This window comes from Liolophura sinensis, chromosome 8 (genome assembly GCF_032854445.1).
Source record: "Liolophura sinensis isolate JHLJ2023 chromosome 8, CUHK_Ljap_v2, whole genome shotgun sequence".
Classification (NCBI taxonomy): domain Eukaryota; kingdom Metazoa; phylum Mollusca; class Polyplacophora; order Chitonida; family Chitonidae; genus Liolophura; species Liolophura sinensis.
The window spans coordinates 12,999,001-13,016,223 of NC_088302.1; the positions used below are offsets into that span (position 1 = coordinate 12,999,001).

The 17,223-nt window shown below is 38.5% G+C and overlaps 2 protein-coding genes and 1 long non-coding RNA gene across 4 annotated transcripts in view; 1 reads left to right on the forward strand and 2 right to left on the reverse strand.

Annotated features, from left to right (window-relative positions):
* Window positions 1-4,308, reverse strand: part of LOC135472178 (DIS3-like exonuclease 1) — a 30,246-nt gene extending 25,938 nt beyond the window's left edge. For both annotated transcript variants that reach the window (XM_064751554.1, XM_064751553.1), the window contains exons 1-4: window positions 4,186-4,308; window positions 2,232-2,472; window positions 837-958; window positions 218-369 (exon numbers count right to left, since the gene is read on the reverse strand). In XM_064751554.1, the coding sequence (XP_064607624.1) occupies window positions 218-369; window positions 837-958; window positions 2,232-2,385 (428 nt within the window). In that variant the 5' untranslated portion in view covers window positions 2,386-2,472; window positions 4,186-4,308. The remainder of the gene's footprint in view (window positions 1-217; window positions 370-836; window positions 959-2,231; window positions 2,473-4,185) is intronic.
* A 2,017-nt stretch (window positions 4,309-6,325) lies between these two features.
* On the reverse strand, window positions 6,326-8,374 carry LOC135473205 (uncharacterized). Its single transcript, XM_064753047.1, has 4 exons — window positions 8,363-8,374; window positions 7,627-7,763; window positions 7,132-7,258; window positions 6,326-6,962 (listed from the first exon to the last, which is right to left on the reverse strand). Exons 1-4 carry the CDS (start codon window positions 8,372-8,374, stop codon window positions 6,483-6,485), a joined length of 756 nt encoding a protein of 251 aa, XP_064609117.1. The 3' UTR covers window positions 6,326-6,482.
* A 6,227-nt stretch (window positions 8,375-14,601) lies between these two features.
* On the forward strand, window positions 14,602-16,905 carry LOC135472700 (uncharacterized). Its single transcript, XR_010444547.1, has 3 exons — window positions 14,602-14,733; window positions 15,673-15,790; window positions 16,791-16,905. It is a non-coding gene; the product is annotated as an uncharacterized LOC135472700 (long non-coding RNA).
* Window positions 16,906-17,223: the final 318 nt, after the last annotated feature.

The window sequence follows — 17,223 nt, forward strand, 5'->3', positions numbered from 1 at the left end:
CAACTCTGAAAAGATTTTTCCATGTTCCTCTCTAAACCTGGGCAGCCACTCTCTGGCCTTCATTCTAAAATGGCCAAACAGTTTTGAATTGCTTACTGATGGTCAGTGTATTTCTGAACATAAAAACTTGCTCATATTTCTCTACACACACTGGTTCATTTCTGCGTATGTCTATTTTTGTCTGAATAAAACTATTCTTTACTTCTTTCTCACTAACCTGGTCAGCCAGTCTTGAAGCGCCTCTCCAGCCTGACGTTCACAGTAAGAAAATTTCTGGAATTCATTGTTAAACAGAACAGAGCCTTTCCGCCCATTCTTAATAAGAGACTTTAATCTGTTGTGAAGCCTTCTTCCTCCTTCATGTTGCACCTACAATATAAACAGATTCTTTGTAATTAAATCTTTATTTTATAAACAATATACACTTTGCCTATGATTTAAATGCAAAACATTCTATTTAACAAGATTTTAAAACATATTTATATATCTTGATTCATTATTTCATAATGGAGGCCAACATTATGGTGGGTGAAAACTGGGCAGAGCCTGGGGGAAACCCACGGTCATCTTCAGGTTGCGGCAGAGGACCGGAACTCACAATGACCGCATTCGTGAGAGGTTCTTGGGTCATTGCTCTGTCCTCGCGTCATAACCTCATAGGTCACGGAGACCACAATAAATACGCTGAAAACCCTTTTTTACATTGGACGGTGTGGTCATAGCTATGTAAATTCAACATGTCAGAGAAACATGTATCAACAAGGGTTTTTCATTTTCTTTGTAGAATAAAACTGATCTTCAAGTTTCAAAAATACAGATTTAAAAGTCACACTCACATAATCTGTCACTGACTGTGTAAATACAATTCCTGTCAACTCTGTCACTTCCAAAATCTCCAGGTAATCTGTAGTCACCTGAGCATCGGGAATCAGGTAATGGGTCACTTCCTTGGCCAAACCTATACAGAGACAATAACGACATACTGGATTAGAGCATCTACCCTGAAATTAAAAAGACCAGGGTCTTTTTTTTTAACCAGTAAATGTGGTGATCTTGACATTATCTCACTTGGAAAAAGAACAAAGGCGACTTTCACAAAACTTTGTAAACTTTTTTCTTGTTAATTATCAAAGCACAGAGTGATGTGAATTATAGGAATAGCTGCACAAAGAAAAATTCCAGTTCATACACATGAACTTTCCCACAGGCAACTCCAGTTCACAGTCAGCATACTGTGGCTAGGTGGGGTGTCACATCTAATGTCTCCAGAATGATGTTCGAATTATTTGATTTCTTTTGCTGTTTTATGCCCTATTCAAGAATATTTCATTTATACAGTCAGGATTATGCTGGGAGGACCCCAGGCCAAGAAACAACCATCCTTAGGTTGCTGGAAGATCATCCCAAGGCATCATGGAGAGGAATCCAGCATGAACTCACAGTGACCGCACTGGTGAGAGGCTTCCCTGCGGTACTTTTTCTTACCTGTATGTGTGCCATAGCAAAGTGAGACTTGGAAACTTGCCAGACAGAAGGGAATATAACTGGAGTACATTTTCTTGTCTGTATGTGTACCCTGATTAAGTGAGACTTGGCAGCCTGTTAGACATGAGGGAATACGACTGGAGTACTTTTTCCTACCTGTATGTGTACCCAGGTTAAGTGAGACTTGGCAACCTGTTAGACATGAGGGAATACGACTGGAGTACTTTTTCTTACCTGTATATGTACCCAGGTTAAGTGAGACTTGGCAGCCTGTTAGACATGAGGGAATACGACTGGAGTACTTTTTCCTACCTGTATATGTACCTAGGTTAAGTGAGACTTGGCAACCTGTTAGACATGAGGGAATACGACTGGAGTACTTTTTCTTACCTGTATATGTACCCAGGTTAAGTGAGACTTGGCAGCCTGTTAGACATGAGGGAATACGACTGGAGTACATTTTCTTGTCTGTATGTGTACCCTGATTAAGTGAGACTTGGCAGCCTGTTAGACATGAGGGAATACGACTGGAGTACTTTTTCTTACCTGTATATGTACCCAGGTTAAGTGAGACTTGGCAGCCTGTTAGACATGAGGGAATACGACTGGAGTACTTTTTCTTACCTGTATATGTACCCAGGTTAAGCGGGACTTGGCAGCCTGTTAGACATGAGGGAATATGACTTTTCCCTACCTGAATGTATACCTCGGTTAAGTGGGAATATGACTGGAATACTTTTTCCTACCTGTATGTGTACCCTGGTTAAGTGGAGTTTCGCAGCCTGCCAGACAGAGTGGACTGTGACAAGGGATGTCTTCTCTCAGGTACAGCTCTCTCACCACCCTTATAGAGTGCCCCTGGGAATTCCTCACTCTCAACTGTCTCTCACGCCGCTCCATATCAATACGTTTTGGCCAATGGAAAAGTGCTACATTATGACTTATAGACAATTATTTTGTTCAATCCTGCTACCGACTTTGGCGTCACTGCAAAAAGAAAGTATAAATATTTGACATTTTTTTCAATACATATAACATGCAAAGAATTCTTGAGTACGGCATAAAACACTAATCAAATAAATAAACAAATAAACACATGTAAAGATTTATTTATTTCTTTGATTGTTGTATAACTCCACATTCAAGAATTGTTCACTTGTACTATGGAGGAAATGTTTCATGGGAGGAGGAAACCAGAGGAAACCACCGTACTTTGGCAATTTGCTGATGAACTTCCACACATCTGATGGACAGATATGCACATCATAGTGTTGAAAGACAGGAGCTCTTCAAGAAATCACAGTGTAAACAGACACCTGAGCATTGTCCAGTCCTTACTGTCACCATGGCTCCACACACTGACTACTATGTACTGACTACAAAATACACGTAAAGAGTGTATTAAAGGGTACAAGGGAAATTTGGAGAACTGGCCAATGTGTAAGATATGATACTCTTCAAGCCCTGGAGAAAACTTCTGTGTCTAGGAGGTTTAGCATGGAGCCATCTTGTCCAATGTGTATCCCACAAACCTCTCAAATGTGCCTATTTAGGAAACTTAGTGTATGATTGTCATACAGCCTATTTAGGAAACTTAGTGTATGATTGTCATACAGCCTATTTCATGTGACGAATCTCCAAACAGTTTTGTCAATGATGCATGAGGTTGACCAGGTCCTGTATAGCATCACAAGGTTACACAAAGATCACCTGTTATTGCATGGAAGCCTAATGAAGGCAATAACAAGGGTATATTCATCCATGAAAGGAAAACTTATGCTTCAAACATACACAGAAGTGTAAAAACAAAAATATCTCCAAGTAACTGTTTAGACGATGTGAATTTTGTAAAAACTAACCCACCCCTGCACCCCAAACCACAAAAAAATTCACAAAAATTCAATACATCATCTATACCTGGTCTGAGTACACTGACTGAGTGACTGAGTGACTGACTGTTGGTTAATGAATATTTGGATATGCCATATTCATTGCAGCTAAACCTACAGTCAGCGACAATTTTGGAACGGGCCCATAAGTGGACTATTGCAGTTTTTCTTTTCTAACAATGATAATCTTATTCCAGTGCATTATATTTTAATTAACAATTTTAATTTTTTTGACTTAAAGAGTTCCTCTATTGGTGATGATTTAAGCGTTCATGTGATCCTGTCAAACGATGAGGTAAATGACCATTGTGACAAATGATTGGAGCAGTATAGCCTTTTACCTGTGATATGTGACTTTAATGGATTACTGGTCACAAAATTTTGTGAGGCAATTAAAAGAGGAGATGTTATAACGTGGATTTCACCAGCTGGAGGTAAATGGAACGCTTATTTGGGCGGCCACATGTGTCCCACCATATGACAAGGGTACTCGTCTCTGACTGTAGGACTGGTAGGCCTATAAGTTTATCCTATCCACGTACCGAGAGTTACATGAACAAATAGAACAGGAAGCGGGACTTGAATGAATGGCGAAGAGCCTTTAGAAATGGCAGTTACATGATATGAATACTTTCCCACGGGCAACTCAAATTTATTAGTCCCAAAGTATACGGTCAGTTAGCTTATTTCGATTGGAACAGCGAGATGTACACGTGCATACACAAGTTGTTGTTGTTGTAGCATTCACAAGACAATTTGCATATGGAAAGATAATATATTGTCAGCCAAACGGAAATAAAAATATGCTTACGATGATGCGAACTATAGGAAGAAATTGTAGATGTATCAAAAACACCGGGACGGGGCTATATATTTGCCTTCCAGCTGTATTCATACTGAACACTTTTTCCGAATCTTTGATCTTTCATTTTCAAATCAGTCCTGTTGTGGCGCGTAGAAACGGGTTAGTATAAAATTATTTCCCCTTTTTTTTCCTCGAAAGGAACAAAGCGGCAGTGTATCGTGAATTATCAGAAACCGCCATGCATATGTCAAGAAACAAGAACCAATATTCAGTGGATACGTTCGTTTTCCTTGTATACATTTACCTCAAACATTTTATTCAAAAACCAAACCTAATGCCTGCTATTTTCAGTGGATATTTAGAAAATCAGGTTTTAAGGATTGCCCGGACAAACAGTCTCTTGATAATCAGTTCACATCATATAAATTCATACTACTCAGAGTTAGGAGCTGCTTTGTCCCATGTGGAAGAAGAAAACTCAGACTTATGTGGACACCAGGAGATTATAGATCAGTTACCTACTCAGTTAAATCATGTGGTTAAAAAAGTAGAAAAACTAGAAAAAGAAAACTGTTTACTGAAACATGAACTGCAAAAAAATAAGTTTGGATTTTCATTTTTGCAGTTTAGTCACAGTGAAAACAAAGTCTTACACTGGTCTTCCATCATTTAGATCATTGGAATAGTTTGTGGATTTTGTTAGAGAAAGTTTTCCTTCATATTTATCCATTGGAACACAAGATGTGTTGTTAATTGTGCTGATGAAACTATGTTTAAATGTGCAAAATTCTGACATTGATTCTCGTTTTAATACAAGCCGAACAATTGTGTCAGACATAATCAATAATTGTGTACCACTATAAGGTGTTGTACGTAACTGGGTTCTCGGGGCTCGGAAATCCTGGGTCATATCTGGGTCAATTCATACCATAAACTAACCGAGGCCTCCGTGGCTCAGTTGGTTAGCGCGCTAGCACAGCGTAATGACCCAGGAGCCTCTCACCAATGTGGTCGCTGTGAGTTCAAGTCCAGCTCATGCTGGCTTCCTCTTCAGCCGTAAGTGGGAAGGTTTGTCAGCAACCTGCGGATGGTCGTGGGTTTCCCCCGGGCTCTGCCCGGTTTCCACCCACCATAATGCTGGACGCCGTTGCATAAGTGAAATATTCTTGAGTACGGCGTAAAACACCAATCAAATAAATAAAATAAATAAATCAAATCATACCATAAACTAACAGTGGTAGTTGCTACTGCTTTGCTTGGCGTTCAGCACTTATTAAGGTTAGAGCAATGAATGGTAGGGCGGCGCCCGTGTTGGTATAATGTGACTCGGTTTTGGGGCTAACTGGGTGTCTTCTTCATGTTGTCGCGATGAGGCAGCACCTTTTAATTGGGTGGTTGAAATCTGACTCCAATATTAACAAAATAAAACCATAATATGATACTTAAGTAATTGAAGACAAAAGTTACTTATTTACTGCTATTTTCTTCGTTTTTTTATTACTCAATCCTTATCTTGAATTCAACACAAAACATCATATTAAAATAATTAATTTAAGGCTAATGCTGTTCTGAAGAATATTTCACAATTCTACCACTGCTGTCAGATAAAAACATTTTTAAATATAAAATAAATATGACACAGATACTTCGTCTTACACTGTGGACAAAACCATATTCCTTTAGGACATCTTCTTATATTTACATTGCGAGTTCTCGCATTGTATCATGCGGCCATACTCTGGCTCTGAACACAAACAATATATTTCAGATGAACCAGGACTACTCATTTCTGTATTTTCTGACTCTTGGTCAATGTCTGGTAAAATCTCTTTCATAAAAAAATCGCTCCCACATTTCTGCTAGCTTCTCACAGAACACCATGTCTTTATCTACAGTAATAAGCAAGTGATGAATATTTGTATATACAAAAAAGCTGTATAATTCCACTTTGTGTATGTACATTTGCAGCTGTATTTGTGTAATTTATTTTTGTGCTTCCTTCAACTCTTTGTTGTCATTCAAGAAAAAAACTTTTGTCACTCAATTTTATCTGAAATTTGAGCATCTTTTTGCTTATATGGAAACTTAATTTCTATAACACGGTCAGCACAACAGCAGCATGACAGCCCATCTGCAGACACACCTAAAAATGGGTGTCTGTGATTCACAAGTAACCCACTGGGTTTTACATGGAACTGTTGGTGGTCATTCTTTTTGATTTCAAGATATTTTTTTCTGGCTTTATCTTCATTATCTCGACCCAATTTGACTGCATGCTTTTTTGACAAGTAATAACATTTACTTCAAGTAATTCGCCAGACTAAATTTTTAGGGGTAGTTATGTCCCTTATTGTGAACACACTATGAGCTTTTGTTCCTGTTATTCTTCCCTTTCTGTGCTCAAACCACAAATTACACTCTGCCTGACCTTTAGTTTTTTCATGAAGATCCATAACTTTTTGCTTGCTACTGTTGTAGGCTGACCAAATTGTTTCTAATGACTCTTCAGTTATCTCCATTCCTTTACACATTTCATGTAGTGATCTGAGAGGCTGTAATGTATCACAATATCCTTCATCCCTTTCAGAGGCTGAGTCTGTGTCTTCAGGATCAAGGCGAGGAATTGTAGAGAAAAACACAGCATCAGGAAATACATCATTCAGGGCCAAAAGATCACTGACAGGAGGTAGATTGTCCTTCCCTGAGGCAATTACAGACATGATCCGTTTACTTCTCCTGCCCTTAATTTTATCCTGAAGATCACTGATGGTCATTGGGTGCAGCTGAAATAAATAAAAAACATTTTTTTAAATGTTTACACTTGCTTTTTTACACTATAAAGGTATTAAAGGTTAAATTAACACCATCATGTGCAATTAATTTTGACGAAATGAAAGTAAAAACTTACAACACAACATCAAGGTTTAATTGGTAATTAGTCAGTTACTGTACCTCCTTCCTAAATGATCTGTTCCACTTGCATGCCTGGCTCACTGAAGACTGTTTAGTCAACCCAAGCTTCACCCCCATCTCCATTTTCATTAATAAGGCTGCAACATGACTACAGACTTCACCAAGGCTAAAACATGAGGAAATAAAAAAAAAAAGAAAATAAGCAATGGTTTTGATCAATGAGCACTGGACAAAGCAGACTTTGCTGTATGCATACTAAGAAGTAAAACTGTCCTAGGTAACTATGGGCTATGCCATACTCAAGAATATTTCACCTATATGATGGAGGCCAGCATTATAGTGGGAGGAAAGCGAGCACAGCCCAAGGAAAACCCACGGCCATCCGCAGGTTGATGACAAATCTTCCCACATACTTCTTTCTTTGAAAATTTAAGCTAAATGAAATTACAGGTCAAGAGTAATACACAAATATTATGTCCATTTACCCACCCACACAAGTGCAATGTGCACAGTGAAACTCAGCTATTTCCTTTCCCAGGTAAACCCAGGGATGATGAGGCTTGTCTTTGATCTTCTGTGATGGGATTACCCGAATTGTCAAGGCACAATAAGGGACATTTGCCACTATACCATGGAACTTCACAGTGTGAACATGGCCACTTACAACGAACCTGAAAATGATTTTTACATTATTAATATAATATACAAGTCAGGTTACTAGTGTCTAGCCTGTGGTGAATTATTTTTAACAGGTAGGACTCAACTCTCAACACTGTTTAACAATTGATGCTGCCATTCTCGAAGTTCTAGGCCTACTGTATTGCATCTCAACATATCGTTGATAATAAAACAGTTAACATAAACCGTAACACTGACATCTAGGCCTATTTACTAATATTCCATTATAAAATTCAACTTTTAAATGACATTGCAACATAATAAAATAATACATACCAATAAGTCTCAAGGGATTTATAAGCTTTCAGTGATTTTCGCGCATAAATTCCAGGAGAAGCAGGTAACATCAGGTAACAGTAAATGTCACCAATGACAAATCCGGCCAACCTGTCGTCTCCTATGTCCAGCCAGTTAGTTTGTATGGGTCAGAAAGGCTGTATTTAAAGTTGTCGAGTTTACACTCAAGTTTGGTTAAATATCTTTCTTTAGGGACTGGTCCCAAGGCTTCCGCAATATCAGATAAATTCCCCAACATGCCGTCTGCTGCCATTTTGCGGGCTGGTGGCAGAAAGTTTTCATGCCCGCCACTTACGCGCATGCCCATTAGCGATGGAGTTGTTTGTAAACAGCGATCGCTCCTATAGTATTAAATGTGGCCTAACATATAAAACTACAAAAAAAGTTTTCTTCTTGGGGTATAGAAATGGTTTTAAACTGCAGTTTTCATAAGGCATCAGCTGTCAAAACAACATTGTTGAGGAGAGAGCCCGATTTGGGGGCGCTAAGTTTTTCACGACTTCCCATGCAAAACATGTTTATCGATAACGTCAGCTCCGAATATTTCCGACAATGCACTGACGGAAAATATGCATAAAATAGAACGGTTGTTAAGAAATATAAAATATGCCCCAAAAATGAATAGAAAAGTTCCTGTTTTTGTGTCTTCCTGTCTTCTTCATGCATCCCTTAAATGTCCGAAGTGTGGGCATGCTTTTCATTAAACGTGATATCTTGTCCAGTTAGTTATATATGGGATAGGCCAACATCTGAAGATATGGTTTTGCTTTTTTCATAATTCGCATATATGACTGATTGCTAGAATGTTTAGCTGTTGTTGATAAATAAAGCTACTGTTACTTCACAAATTTAACATCCATTCGTTCCGATTTTTATGCTGGATGTTTGATCATTTTTCCCCATAAAGTGGGTGTCTTGATCGGCTCTGCCCTACCCTTTATTTGCAATTGTCCACCTTTAAAAGTTATGTCTGATACTTTCTAGGCTAATGTTCCTGGCACAGGTGTGTTAGAATAAAGTCAAAATTAGACCGCCAGCTTTGTTTTAAAATTTGTTATTTGTTTGTTTTTTCGTTTGTTTTTTTTTTCATTTCTTAGTGAATTACTTATGAATAATTGATTCAGTTCCGTCGACATCTCACATTTGTTGCCAAAACTTGTTTTTATTACGAATATTTAAATATTAATTAACTCATTATTCCCCTGAAGGTAACAGGCAAAAATTCATGAATTACATTATAATGTGCAAATGGAATACACACTCTATATAAGCATGTAGCAGCGCTGTTTTAGGCTGTATAGGCTTTAGACATATCCATACAGACAGTGCGCTTTCATACATATTTCAGATAGGCCATTGTTTTAGGATATGATTAAAGTTGTATTAAAATGGTGAATCTTATTGTCAAGTTTCAGCCCTAGAATCTGTGCCATACAGAAAACTTCAAGTGCATACGGCCTAATTCTGGCCTATATGCTGCACGTGGTTTTTTTGTTTGTTTTTTTCACAGCGTAATACACATCAACTTTGACAAAATTCTATTTCACTCACACGGCGCTGTAATTTTCATGAAAGTTTAATGCCCATTAAATAATGTGTGTGAAATAATAAGGTCGTACATATATATTGCATTTAAGAGGCTTGAATAAAGGCTTGAGACCCTCCCCGACACATACTGTAGGAAGCACCATGGCGGAAGTTGGACATGTAGGCTACATTCCGTGGGATAAGTCGACTACAATGTAACGAATACATGCTGACTGACACGATCTTTTCACTTGACCTTATTTAGTAAACAGACAGGTCTGACTTAATTAAGCCACGTTCAATTTTTTCATTTGGAACTTCCTGGTGGATGTTTGCTGTGAGGCAAGAGGGTATGCATGCTTTGGAAGAAGTAGAGCAAAGGGTGGTGTTACAATTCTGTTCAAGTCTAGTATTACATGGACTGGTTTGAACTCCACTGATTTATGTGTAGTACATATACCGTTAAGCTTTAATTGGCTCAGATGAGTAATTAAAGCTCCGACTCGATGCGAATCTTACGATTTACAATTCACGTGCCGCTCCCTATGTGCTCGCTCTATATCACTGCCACCAGGAGATAGGCCTATATCCGATTTTGAACCATCACCTCTTGTATTCTCGGGCAACCCAGTTCTCCCCATCTATAATCCTGCACGACCGCTGATAATTCTTAGTTGATCAAGACTTTAAAGTCCAGTCATACAAATTTAATTATTCCATAGCTCAGCTTTCTCTTATTTTAGTATGATTAAATAAAGTACATTCAGGGTTAATATGTTTGTGTAGAAAACCGAATGAGTCCAATAAATTTCAGCCGCCTAATTTTGTAATGCGTGAACATGGCTGCAGTCTGCTGGGATACATGTAGGTGAAAGGTCACGGGCCAATAAAGCGCGCCCATAAAGTCGTGACCCTGCAATGATGAATTGATCATGATGTCTAAAGTATTGATCTGCATGTAACTAAGAACCATAAGAATCCCAAACCGAGACGCCCAGTCACACAGATTCAATTAATTCCACACCCTTTCAAATAAATGTCGCTTTAAAAACAACATTGACTTTAAAATGTCAGATGTGTCACTCGTCAAAATAAATCTTGAGAAAGATTTTACCCATAACTGCCAAAGGTATAATTTCACTTCACCTGAAACTTTAACGTGATTAATTGGGGCACTACCTCACTTGGAGCCCAGCATGCAGTAGCTGTGAGTTCAAGTCTAACTTATGCTGGCTTCCTCTCCCGTCCGAACACGGGGAAGTCTTAACACAAATTTGCCGATGGGCGTGGATTTCCTCCCTCTATAATGCGGGTCGCAGTCGTACAAGTGAAATATTCTTGAGTACGGAATGGCGTAAAACATCAATCAGATGAACAAATAAGGAAACAAATATACCTAACCATGTTGTACAATTTCGATAGACTGAGAGGAAATAAATTAGCATGCGCTATTTGATTTACTAATGCTTTGAGAGGATGATATCAGGGTGTTGTTCTTTTAGTGATTCTGCTGTGAGATACTCCTGTGAGGTTGAAGAATTCGTCGCTTGTGATGAGATAGTGATAGGGATTAACGTGTTAGAGCTATTATGGTTTTGACTGAAATCAGAGCAAGGTTCTCTTGTCACAGTCTAGTGGTAGTGATTCGGATGGTAAAACTATTGTGTTCCTGAGATTGGTATGAGAACTTGGTGTTTTCGGGGCCTGTTATCACAGTTTATAGTGGCAGTGACTCGGTTGTTAGATCAGTTGTGTTACTGAGATTTGGTGTCAGAACTTGGTGTTTTGGGGGCCTGTTATCACAGTTTATAGTGGCTGTGATTCGAATGTTAGATCAATTGTGTTCCTGAGATTGGCATGGGAACTTGGTGTTCTGGGGGCCTGTTATCACAGTTTATAGTGGCAGTGACTCAGTTGTTAGATCAGTTGTGTTGCTGAGATTTGGTGTCAGAACTTGGTGTTTTGGGGGCCTGTTATCACAGTTTATAGTGGCAGTGACTCAGTTGTTACATCAGTTGTGTTGCTGAGATTTGGTGTCAGAACTCGGTGTTTTGGGGCCATATTATCAAAGTTTATAGTGGCTGTGATTCGGTTGTTAGATCAATTGTGTTGGTGAGATTTGGTGTCAGAACTTGGTGTTTTGGGGCCATATTATCACGATTTATAGTGGCAGTGATTCGGTTGCTAGATCAATTGTGTTGGTGAGATTTGGTGTCAGAACTTGGTGTTTTGGGGCCATATTATCATCGTTGGTAGTGGCAGTGATTCGGTTGTTAGATCAATTGTGTTAGTGAGATTTGGTGTCAGAACTTGGTGTTTTGGGGCCTGTTATTACAGTTTATAGTGGCAGTGATTCGGTTGTTAGAACTATTGTGGTCCTGAGATTGGTGTCATAACTTGGTATTTTGAGGGCCTATTATCACAGTTTATACTGGCAGTGATTCTGGTTTTAGAACTGTTACGGTCCCTGGGATTGGTCTTATACCTAAAGTTGTGGTTCAGAATCTCGTTATCACAGTCTACAGAGGTAGCGATTGGGCTTTGTGGAATCCTGTTATCACAGTCTACAGAGGTAGCGACTGGGCTTTGTGGAATCCTGTTATCACAGTCTACAGAGGTAGCGATTGGGCTTTGTGGAATCCTGTTATCACAGTTTATAGAGGTAGCAATTGAGGTTTTTGTTTCTTCGAATCGTGGTATCACAGTTTATGGTGGTAACGATTGGGGTCTTTATGTTTTGGGATCTTGTCATGACAGTTTATAGTGGCATCGATCGAGGTCTTTATGTTTTTGAATCCCGTTGTCAAGGTTTAAAGAGGTAGCAATTGGGGTGTTTGTGTTTTGGGATCTTGATATCACAATGTATAGTGGTAGCGATTAGGGTCTTTGTGTTATGGGATCCTGTTATTGCAGTTTATAGTATTACCGATTAGGGTCTTTGTGTTATAGGATCCTGTTATTGCAGTTTATAGTAGTACCGATTAGGGTCTTTGTGTTGTAGGATCCTGTTATTGCAGTTTATAAATGTAGCGATTAGGGTCTTTGTGTTATAGGATCCTGTTATCGCAGTTTATAGTAGTACCGATTAGGGTCTTTGTGTTATAGGATCCTGTTATTGCAGTTTATAGTAGTACCGATTAGGGTCTTTGTGTTGTAGGATCCTGTTATTGCAGTTTATAGATGTAGCGATTAGGGTCTTTGTGTCATAGGATCCTGTTATCGCAGTTTATAGAGGTAGTGATTGAGATGTTATAGCTATTATGGTTCCTGAGATTGGTGTTGGTGTTTTTGGTTGCTGTACCAGAACATCGTGTTTGTGATTAATCTTTTGTCAGACTTAGTCTTAATAATTAACTTATTGTATTACTCCTGAATTTAGATTTCACTTTAAACGCTGATTTTCAATTATGTTATCATTAAGGTCTAAGACAGATCGTAGTATTAAAAAAAATATCCTTTAGGTTGATCACAATGTTAGATCAGAAAACCGTTTTGAAAAGTCAGTTTAAGTCAGACTTAAGTGTAAGACAACCCCGCGATCCTGGAGCTTGGTGTCAGGGTATTATGATATGTAAAGTTAGTGTCAAATCCTAGAGGTCGTGTCATCAGAATTTCCTGTGTCGGAATTTTACTATATTTGTGATGTAGTTGCCAGACCTTCCGGACTCTTGGTAACAGGGTGTAAGAGCTATCGCTACATGAACTGTTTCTTTTATCGCTAAGCTATACATTAACTCCATGGGTCCCAAGTTTCAGCGTCCTAATATTAAGCGATTTAAGTACAGCTTAAAACCTATCATGTGTAAAGACATGTAAAACAACAGTGTTTTCAGTCCATGTTGATGTACCACACCTCCAGATTGCATCTGTACATGTTATGTGTCCTACATCACAATTATGGGATATGTCCTTATTCTGAACAAATATCCACTCGGGTGTTTAACTGGTAAAATTATGCCGGTCCACGGGACCCTGAACGTGTCTAGAGGCTAGTCAGGATTGTTAGTGTTGAAAGCAGTGTGGCGAAGAACTCGTGTCTGGAGCTGGTGGTGTTTGAATTATTATTGCTTCAATAAAGGATAATCCTTCATGGAATCTATATGAAGCTGTAGCTGTCAATGGACTTAAGTTATTAGCAAAAATTAGTTGTATTTATTTATGCATTTGGTGCTTAACGCCTTATACTCGATAATTTTTACTCATACGTCAAGTGGCCAGGTTAATACCAAACCGAGTTCCTGCGCAAAACCGCCATTATAACTGAGTAAGTACCTGACAGATATCCTAACGCAATGCTGTAGTTGGAGCAGCGACAGACGGGTTTGAACTCAGAAGTTAGGTTTATTGGATTGTCTCTTAAAGCCATACTGCAAAACTTTTCACTTATATAATTAACGGTGCTCGGTTTTACGTAGTGCCCGGCACGACATATAATGTTGCCTCTCATACATCGACACCATGCAATATATTATCGGCTTGACGACTTCATCTGTTAGTCGTTTAACAACAAAGCGGCTTATGGAAGAATTTTCGGAACATTCCGTGTGTGAGGGAGGAAGGGCGTCTTTACTCTTGATACATAATTCTTATAATTAATTTTGATCGTTGAGAAAAAACTCTTAAACATACTTTACCCATGCAAAAGTTTCAGCGTTTCATATTGCCATGCCTTGACCAAAATTGGAAAATTGTAATTTAATTACTATCTAAGCGCTGAAATGCCCGAATCTGTCGTGCTGGGATTTCGTCCGATTTCTCGGCACTGTTTACACGTAAACACCTTGTATTATACCGTCTAGACAGTGTTAAAGTAGTGTTCTACTTTAATTAAGAAGTGTAAACAAACTCCTACCCTAACCTTCACGACAGAGCATGTTTGTGTGCCGAACTAATGGAACCTGGCATTTGATTGGCCCGATCAAAGTGTCACGTGTAAAGTTTGAGGTGAGTATAGGCTATATGTACATGTTGCAAGTATACCTATAGTATATACTGGGGTTTTTTATAGTTAAATCAAAACTGGGCAATCAGACTCTCTGCCAAGAAGAATGGCCAGTTTTATGTTTACTCTGGCAGTTTTGTTTTGTTTCTCTATTGCTTTAATATTTTCTGCGCCGAACAGTGTTCTCCCAACTGATGGTAAGTTGTCATCTTAAGTCTGTTCTTCTGAAAAATAGCTATTATAAGACATATATATATAACTATATATATATATATATATATATATATATATATAACTATATATATATATATATATATATATATATATATATATATATATATATATATATATATATATATATATATATATATATATATATATATATATATTCACGGCATGGCCCTTCCTCTGGCGGGGATACGGAACAGACGTAACAACCATGATAAGTAGATCCGGTGTGGGTGCAAAAACGTGGCGGACATCGGTACCACTTAATCCATTATTTGTCCTGTCCAATTCTTTAAATCAGTAGAAATGCTGCGATCGTGTCACTGGCGCCATGTTCCCGGCAAAACCGGATGTTCTCTGAGCCGAATATTCTGTACAAAGCAACGTAATGTAATTTCTACATTCCCTGTGCAACTTTCATTCTTTGTGCGATCATGATGTGAATATGTGGTTAATGGCCCGGCCTTGTCGTTTACACATCCTCATACGCTTTGGTTTTGTTGTGTGCTAGGGGGCTTTGTAGGGAGACGATGGTGCTAATTTTTAAAGCTAGATTAAAGCCAAAGAAAACATTACAATAAGATATGTCATATGGAAGACCATAAAAGGCTGTTCAAAAATAGGTCGATTTGTTAATTTTAATGAATTTTGTCCACCTGAGAAAAATGCTTTTAACATATCGGAATCTGCACAGTGGTCTGTTGGAACCCTGTGGGTATCAGTGATCAAAATACAAAAGGCACACTCGTTTTCATAGCTGTAAATGTATGGATTCACTTCGAATGCAGAAGAGCAGCAGTCCCGTCACAATATGATCAGAAAAGGCCGTCACCGCAGAATCTAACGTTTCATATGAATTTAACCCGGTAAACAAACATATGTGCTTTATGTGATGCTCTTTGCTTTAGGTAACTGTTGGACGAATGGCACACACTATGGAGACGGGAGCGGGTACGCCACACGTTTGCCAAGCTGCTGGGTAGCTATTTGTGAAAACGAATTGAAGCGAGTTATCGTAGCGACGCCGTAAGTACAAAGCACAAATAAGTATTTTCTTTAGAAAATCGTTCAATCTATAGAACTATTAATGCCTCGAGAGAGGCAAGTTTTCCATGGTCGAGAGGAAAATATTTCACCTCTAAAGAGACAAATGTTTTCACTAAAAATATTTTCTTTCTGAAAACTATGATACACAGATTAATTTAAAAGAAAAACACATATCAGATCTAACCATTAATATCAGTGAATCATGAAGACTACTGAAACTCTTTTGTGAATTGTGTCTAGAGATCCGGAGGACTATTTCATATATATATAGAAAGCATTAGTTGACAACTTTTTTCGTTCGAGAATACGATATTGCTTGCTATGTATGTATGTTCATTTAAGGTTCTTCTAGACTTCAGCGCCAAGATATGACTGGATTATTGCAGGTGTGGCGCTAAACCATAATTATTCATTCATTCATTCTAGATGACAAAACTAGCTCTGTACACCTTGTTAAATTTTATATACGCTATAGACAATTTCACACCAGTAACCATCCCCGACGTGTGTGAGAAATCCACAGTAAAAAATATAAAGGAAAGTTTCCCAAATTGTTGTTCTTGTTTTGCTGGCGTTAGAGTTTGACTGCGGCCAGACGTCAGGAGGCTATTTGGTAAATGCGAAGGCGCGGTGGTTTCACTTGGGTTGTTCCGAACGACCGTCGTTTAAGGGAAATAATCTTGAATTAGACGTTAAACATCATTCAAGTAAAACGATAAATGAATTCCGGCGTTAAGAAATTGATTAGACAATGAAAAATAATGAGAGAAACAGCAATATTTCGTCCAAAATGAGCAAAATGTCGGGATGCATTAGTGATTTTGTGTGGAGCGTGTTTATAGCGTTAGAAATTAAGCAATCGAACTGATATAGGCTTTGACAATGGAATATTGTACTTATTGGTTTGATTTCATAGGCGTGACTTTTTAAAAACTTGTATATCCATCAACTACTGTATATGGCAGTATCTCTGTTTAAGGTGCACCGCTGGACCAGATATAATGTACGCGCCGGAGGAGCTTACGAAACTGATCTCCAGTCACTGTTACCCCTCATCCCGTGGGGAACTCCAGGGGGACCAATGCTGCGGGGGATATCCTATCTGTGCCCACGGGGGTGACAACAGCCAAGCCTTCAACCTGACGGAATACCTCAAAGTGATGTTTGACTGGCAGAAGGGCGAGTTTAAACATTACCGGTAAAATAGGCTAGGTCTACTTTAATGGAATTAGATTTGTTCTCATCGCTTTTTGTAACTTATTGGAGTTTGGTTATGCATTAAACGCTTTGAAATACGACACTGTCCGTTTGTTTGATTCCTGGGTTGTTGTGGGATTGATTGATTTATCCATTCAAAGAATGATATAATTATTTATTCCTTTCTTTATTTGATTGGTGTTTTACGCCATACC